This window comes from Trichosurus vulpecula, chromosome 5 (assembly GCF_011100635.1).
Source record: "Trichosurus vulpecula isolate mTriVul1 chromosome 5, mTriVul1.pri, whole genome shotgun sequence".
NCBI classification, from domain to species: Eukaryota; Metazoa; Chordata; class Mammalia; order Diprotodontia; family Phalangeridae; genus Trichosurus; species Trichosurus vulpecula.
Window position 1 is genome coordinate 143,707,743 of NC_050577.1, and position 7,922 is coordinate 143,715,664.

The following is a 7,922-nucleotide window of genomic DNA, read 5'->3' on the forward strand; positions in this document are numbered from 1 at the left end:
ACTTTTCCAATCTTATTTCATCTTTTATCTGTTATTACTACCCCTAGTTCTATTAATCTCTGTAGTGTAGCATCTACTATACATGGAACTCAAATTCATATGGCTTCTCACCAAACAAATGCAGAATATTCTTTGATTGGTGTTTTACCATTCCCCCCAAATTTTTTTTCATATTTTGGTAAGTAATTTTACAATGTCATGTCAGGATTCCTGAATATTGGACCTCCCAAAAGTAGAAAAAAATTTCTACTGAGATTCTCCACCAGTCTCTTCACTATCTTAGAGGGCCTCAAATTAGGGAGTACTACTGACACCATTTTTATTTTCTGAGGGGTGGACTAATGGGTTTTCTTCTGAGAAAGTTCCTAAGCCCCAGAAGAGTTTTTCTGCTATGATATATCTAGTCCTATATCTCCCTTCAGGTGGAATTTTTTTTTCAATCTAGTGGGCCTCTCCTCCCTTTTCATCAGTCAGCCAATAATCATTTACTAAGTGACTACTAAGTGCCAGGCACCATACTAAGTTATAGAGATACAAATACAAAAGAAGACAGTCTCTGCCTTCAAGGAGCTTATAATGTAATGGGGGAAGACACTACATAAAAGGAAGTTGAAATGGAAGGGGCGGAGGTAACAGGTGTTGGGGTATGATGGAGTCTAGTCCAAAAGAATGCAGCCAAGAAGGAAATGAAGAGATGGTTGGCTTGGAAACCCTTTTTAAGTGGAAGTTTTGGGAAGAGTAGTCTCCATGTTCAGGAGAGGTTTCACTGCATGACAGAGGAATTGGCTAAGGTCTTATGATACCCTATATGAGCTTCCACCAATTTTCCATTGGGTTGTCCCTCTAATGGCTTTCAACCATAAGTCTAAAGGAAACATCTTATCTTGGACATTTGGGCATAACCAGAAGCAATCTCTTCACCTAAACAAATATAGCCTTGTCATCACTCTCATATTTGTTGCCATGGTCCATATTTAAACCTTCGAACAGGTGAGAATCCAGATGTATTTTAAGGCTTGATCCTCAGTTGCTGTGCTGTTTTGCCTCCCTTTGCCCATCAGAGTTATGGTGTTATTAAAGACCTCCAACTCACAGAGAGTCACAACTAGTGTCCTGTAACTCTTCTATATATTTTTATCACTGACTTGTGACATTTACACAACTCTGATAACTCAAATAGCATATCTATAATGGTTTATCCTAACCCCCTTCCTCGGTATCTTATCCTAATGACCCATCATGTCCTTCAAAACTTTTACTATACCCTCATTCCCATGCCCAGAGCCTACTCAATGTATCAATAAGCTCTTATGTACATAAATATTTAAAAGTCACAGTATTTCACCAGTAACAATATTACAGGATCACAATGTCTTTCCATGATATCAATATTTAAGCAATCACCAAAAAAAAAACCATGACAATAGTTATGCAAATCTTATATATCTTGGTAGTGACAATGATAGGCATCAAATATAGTTAGTAGGAAATGATATACTAATAGCTGTGCTAATCAATTTGTTTCTAATTGATGGTACTGAATAACAAATGATAATATTCATAAATGCATAAGGGTCAACCCAGGGAAGATTTGAGAACCAATTCAAAAGCAAGATGAGTCAAATAATCCAAACAGAGTACAATAGCACCATAAGATTCATGATGTCTAACACATATTTTTTTTTCCTTCCAATTTAATGGTTACTGGGTTTTTGATGATGCTTACAACTTAAGTTGTAAAAAATAGTTGTAAGAATATAACAAATTCATTAAAAAATAAAAATTAAACCCTAATAATGTTGGCATCAAATTTCTTAGACAATATTAGAAAGGAAAAAAATCTAACAAAACCAAGAAAAAATTAACCCCAAGAGTAGAGTCCCACTTCTAATCCTCAGTCACCTTTAAGTATGTGACTACAGGGCTTCCGGAGTCCTAGCGTCGTGGGTTCCGCGTGGAAGCCGCCGCTCATAGGGTCGTCCTGTCTGCTCCCCCCCACCTCATAATGCCTGCCAGCACCTCTTCATCGACCATTGCTTCGCCAGCCCCAGCCTTGCCCCCAGCTCCGGCCCAGGTCGCAGCTCCGGGCAAGAACCCGTTAATGGACTGCCTGAGCTGCCGCCTCTTATCGGGAACGGGGCTGCTGGGGGCCGGCGGCTACGTGTACTGGATGGCGCGGCGGCCCCTGAAGCTGGGCTATGCCGCCACCCCGGGTATCATCTTCCAGATGGTCGTTGGCATCAGTATCGCGTATTGGGGGTTAGTCATACTGGTGGACCCAGTAGGAAAAGCCTATCCTGCAGAATCAAAGAAGCAGTGATGGTGATGATGACGAAATTGGCAGCTTCTACAACACAGCCACACCCATGAACTACCCAGCCACTCCAGTGGACTCCCCAGAACAGAAGGACAGAATCAAGAGACCCACAGATATTCCAGATATTGCCAGGGCCTGCCCCTCCCTTCACAACTGTGAATAAATTTCTTTGAGAACAAAAAAAAAAAAAAGTATGTGACTACAAGGAAAATATTTTTTTAATTGTCCAAGTTCATAGTAATGCTGACTTTGAAAGTATAGTAAGGAAAGGACTTTAGATTGTGCCACCAGTAAGGGGGCAAAATCTTTCTAACAATGCTAGGGTTTAAGATTCCAGTCTTACATAAGCAAAGGGACCTCTTTCATGTAGCACTCCAAATTCCCTAGAATAAAGATCCAAGGAAATTTAGACAAGGTCAAACATAAGTTTTTATGAGAAATAAGGTCACATCTATCAAACATTGTCTTTATGATATTTGAAAATTCTGGTAATTTGAAACTGTTGCTAATCACACATGGTTCAGGGTGGGGGAAAGGGCATAGGTCTGCCAAGTACTCCTATGTAATTTGTTTGTTTTTTCAGTACTCCAGCACTACAGCTAGCACCCAAGACAAGGGGGATAAAGGCGATATCCTCTCTACTTGTTCACATAAATGTTGCATCTCATGGTTTCTCACATAGTCTTGGGTTCGAGGAAAGGAGCTATAGATTTCACTGTTACCATGCTTTTGCTGCTGCTCCACGTGTTAGGGATCCCCACTACCTCCCTCTTCTCCTCTCCTCCCTTTGCCAGAGTCTCCTATTTCCCATTGCACTAGAAGATACCCTGTCTTCCAATCTAGATCTTTTAACTTCCTCTCTTCCCAGCTGGAAAGAAATATCACTCCCAGGGACATTGTGAGGACTTTTACATATACAAAGTCAATAGAAGGTGATTTTCTGGAGGGGAGGGAGGGAGAAGCACTAGCAGGTGAGTGGAAATCAAAAAAGGCTCTCTTAAAGGAGGTAACACTTGAATTAGCTTACAAGAAGAACAGAGATCCTAAGGGCCAGTGGTGAGGAAGGAATGCATGCAGACATGGAGGTCAGACTTTGCAAAGTCATGGAAACCCCAAATGGAATGACATTTATGAGGGATAGAAAAAAGAATAATGTGAAAGGGTTTTTTTTCCACCATCTATATGGGTACTCCTTACTTCAACAATGCAAATTGGAATCCATTCATATGTCTTTATCCTGTGAAACCTTTATCCATAATCTTCCATAAATCCTCTACAGGAAATCCACTGAATGTGTTGGGGGTCTACCTCTAGATCTCTTGACATTATATGGAGAGCAACAGGGTCCATGGACTGTCTTGCTACATGACCAACCCCACTTCTTCCCTGGTCATAAGTGTTCTGATAATATTCTTTGTGCCAATTCAATGCTAACTTCACAGTTCATCACTTGTAAAATGTTGATGCCTACTCCCAGACATGATATCATGTTCTATTATTCTTGGAAACTTTAATTTTTTGAAGACTATGGTAATCTATGACTTGGTGGGGTCACATGAAGTTTGACATGACCAAAATGGCTGAACAACTATTCTCTTCTTCTTGTCTATTTCTGGTCCCATAAAACGTTCTTCTTCAGTGTCTATCAATGTCCTGATGAATTAGTTCTACAGGTCATCTGTCCAACTACATAAACAGGCTGGACAATAGGCATATTTACTTGGGTTTTTTTTTCTGTGTGGTCATTTTTTCTGAGCCTTTTTGGGTGATTACGAAACTCTTTTAGAAGTGTCTTTGATGGGGTACAGGCCCCAAACAGAGACCTTTTTTCCTAACCCAAAAAGGCCCATTTGTCTATAGGTCCTGGAAGAAACCCCTACCTTGAATTCTCCTTGAATCTTCCCACCTTGATCTGGTCTTGACCTGAGGCTATAACCTTACATTATCATTAAGTCCAAATCTCTACCTGAGCCTTGCCCTCTATTGTTACTATGGATATGCATGCCTTCAGTTACTTCCCAACCCTGATATTATCAATATCCATTCCTTCAGCTACTTCCCACCATTAATCCCATTCTCTTGGTTCCTGGACTCTGACCTCATCTTGTCCTCCTTAGACTCCTCCTCAGGACCCTCCCTAAAGCCCTCCTCTAGTCACCCCAGACCACCCCTCAATCTCTCCCACAATCTTTTCTGTATTTAAATGTCATCCAGCTTCCAAAAGGCATGCAGATTCCTTAAGAGTCTAGCTGCTTATGGCGTGGCTTCTGGAGGATCTCACCGATATAGCTAATCCCTAATAAACTTTGTCTTTTCCCTCAGCTGAGAAAGCTTGAGTCGAAATCTTTCAGCAGGACCCGGCGTGTTGGTACTTTGGGGTGTCGAGCACCCCTCAACCCCAAACCTCTTCATGTGTATCAAATTATACAAAGGCTTGGAACAAATTTTCCCAAAGAAGAACTAATCATAAAACTATAGATTGTGAGTAGAAAGTTTGATTTGAAAGCAATAAAACAAAGTTTACTTCTCTTCAGAATTTTCTCTAGAATATATATCCCACTGCCACTTGCTAAAAGCAACACTAAAGCTCAGTTAAACTATCAATAAATGAACATGAGCATTATCTAGTGGTAAAAATGAGTAAGGACACTTTCATGAATATTTAGTTAACCCATAAAGAATATGGGTTTGCATTTACATTTACAATAATTTTGTTATATCACATGGTAATTATACCTTGATCTTTTAAAAATAAGGATATTTTCATCATTCAGTATAAAAAAATTTGCTAACAACACAAAAGTCAAAAGTGTTAGCCGTTCTATATAAAATGTATCACGTTAGCCTCTGAAGAAGATACAGTTTAGGCAAAACCTTTGTCCTTAGTCGATGGTTATGATGCCTACATAATAATTATATGAAATAATAAGTGAAAATTGTGTAAGAGATGAAAAAGGTATTAAGTGAGTTCTAAGAGGCGTAAGATGTCTAAAGACTAGGAGGATCAACTAATACTTTCTGGAGAAGGTACTAATTGAGTTATGCGATAAAGCACAATAAAGAATCTAATATCTAAGGACAGGGCAAGGGGGTATTATATACATATACATATATGTATAAAGAACAGGTGACGAAAGGTATTGAAGGCAACAAAATATAGGACATGCTTAATGATATAGTGACAATTTCCACTTATGTACAATGTGTGTGTGTGTGTGTGTGTGTGTGTGTGTGTGTGTGTGTGGAGAGAGACCCACAGATTTATAAAGTAAAATACAATAGAGACATCAAAGAGGATGAGGACTAAAGGATATTCATTGTGTTTGGTTATAAGAGAGCTTTGGAAACCTTTGAAGCTTCACTAGAGTAGTAGGGATGGAAGATAGGTTGAGACAAATTGCATGTGAATAAAAAGAAAGGAGAGTGCTCTATGCACACAATAGATAATAAATATGTGTTTCTCCTATAAGGAACTGTTCCTTCTCTGTCATTCCTTTCTTCTCACTCCCAAGCTGTGATGAGTCCTTAAGGAAACCATATACACTACCCCTAGCTATTCTATCTGCCTTAGAAGTGGCCAGGTAACTGTATAAACTGATTAGGGTAATTCTACCCAGTTGCCATAAAGAGATTCTTGAACATTTATGAGAGGCAATTAGGAAGGAATCTGAGGGCTTTGGCAGCTTCTGTACAGTCAAAGAGAATTCATTTTGCTATAGGCAGCCCTCCCAAGTGTCTGAGGAAGAAAAAAAAATCAACATTTGTAGTCTCCAGCACTGCTGATGGAGAAAGGTAGGGTTCTTCTTCAAGCTTACGTGAAGAGAGAAATTAGCAAAAAAAAAAAAAATAGAAATGGGACTAACTTTATGAGATGATGTTGATGAGCTGGCACTATATCAGTACTAATGTGAAGCAGGAGCTGCATCTCCTGCCAGATGGAAGGATGCTATGAATGTCTGAACAACTTCTCTTTTTTGTGGCAAGACACATGCCCAACAATAGAAAAAAATGGATTTGAATTCATGGAAGTGCCAAGCTATAAATACAGAAGCTCAATAACCACTATTCAGAGGACCAAATGAACCAGAAGGCCTTTTTTCTCCTGTGTTGACCAATAGTTCTAAACATTCTGAAAATGGAAAGACTGTATTTTATGAATATAGAACTGAGTTAAGGAGAAAGGGATTTCAGGCCAGGCCAATATGTGCCTACCCTTTATCTGTAGTTGATGGGGTTTAGACTGTAGGAACCCCCTTGGACTCCACCCTGAATCTTCCCACTTGATCTGGCTTTTCATGCCCAAATAGCCTAGCCTAGCCTTCCATTGTCTGGTTACCTCTGGATTGCCTTTTGGCTGTTTCCCACACTGGATTGTATCAAAATATCTATACTCAAGTCTGTTATCCTAGCCCTCCATTGTCTGTAATCTCCAGGTAACCTTCAGTTATTTCCCACCCTGGAGTCTGACCTCACTCTAGTCACCCCAGTCCCCCATAAACCTCTCCTCCCTTCACCCCAGACTCCACAGTCTTTCTGTATATGTGCTTCATCTTGCCTCCATGAAGGTACTCAAATTCAATCTAGCTCAGCTCAGATTAATCTAGCTCATATTAGCATCACAAATGCTCAGGCTCCCTAAAAGTCTACACAACATGGTGAATCTTTAATAAACTTTGTTTTTCTTTGGCTGAGAAGGTTTGAGTCGAATTCATTCGAGCAGGACCTGGCATGTCTGTATTTTGGGGTCTCAAGCACCCCTCAACACAGTGATGATGCTATTAATTTGGAGAAGAGGATGATTCTGGTTATTGCAATCTATCCAATGTCTTCTGAAGCCACCAATCTTTGGAGGGAAAATTACTACAGCTTTCTTCACAAAACTGAAGGAATGTCATATAGAAGAAAGATAATTTTTTTCCTTAAGGCTCCAGGGGACAAAAATAGAAGTAATAGATAGATGTTGCAGAGGAATTTATTTCATATTGGTATAAAGAAAAACTTACATTCTTTTAGAGATCCCAGAAGTGGAATGGGCTACCTTTTCCATCAGTAGAAGGCTTCAAGTGGAAACTTGTCAAGTAGAGTTCTTGTCAAGAATATTGCAGAGAGTTCAGACTTAGTTATGGGCCAAACTAGATGGCCTAAAAAGGTATTTCTAATTGAGAATTTATTTAATAAAATTCTTTGAGTGTATAGTTCTAAATGAGGCTGAGACTGGGTCTAGTACCCAGGGTCTGGATTATTTTGTTTTAGTGTTAGGAAGAAGAGGCAGAGAAAACAATGCAGTGGGAATCTTGTTTACCACTCTGAAATGAAAGAAATCTAAAGAGCTTTTTTAAGTCCCCAGCTCTCAACCACCAAATTCTCACATTGGTCATATTTAACCCAAAACAAATGTCATTTTCTTTCCACAGTTCTTTCAAACCCAAGCCATATGGCTTCCAAAAATTATTGGGTTTTTTTTTTTTTTGCTTTAAAAATACAAGTGATTTCATTACAAAGAAGTTAAGTTCCTGGAGGATTTGTCAAATAAGATATCATCATAAGACATGTCATTGGTGCCAAATTTTCAGCATATTTAAAGAAATAACTTTCAGAGGCTCAA

The 7,922-nt window shown here is 39.3% G+C and overlaps 1 protein-coding gene across 1 annotated transcript; it reads left to right on the forward strand.

Moving 5' to 3' along the window:
- Positions 1 to 1,933: 1,933 nt before the first annotated feature.
- On the forward strand, positions 1,934 to 2,497 carry LOC118852277 (distal membrane-arm assembly complex protein 1-like). The gene has a single exon (XM_036761985.1). The coding sequence runs from the start codon at positions 2,006 to 2,008 to the stop codon at positions 2,318 to 2,320; it is 315 nt and encodes a 104-aa protein (XP_036617880.1). The 5' UTR covers positions 1,934 to 2,005; the 3' UTR covers positions 2,321 to 2,497.
- The last annotated feature ends 5,425 nt before the right edge of the window (positions 2,498 to 7,922 follow it).

Excerpts from the sequence above, each read along its gene's own strand:
- LOC118852277 (XM_036761985.1), top strand. The coding sequence starts at position 2,006 with ATGCCTGCCAGCACCTCTTCATCGACCATTGCTTCGCCAGCCCCAGCC.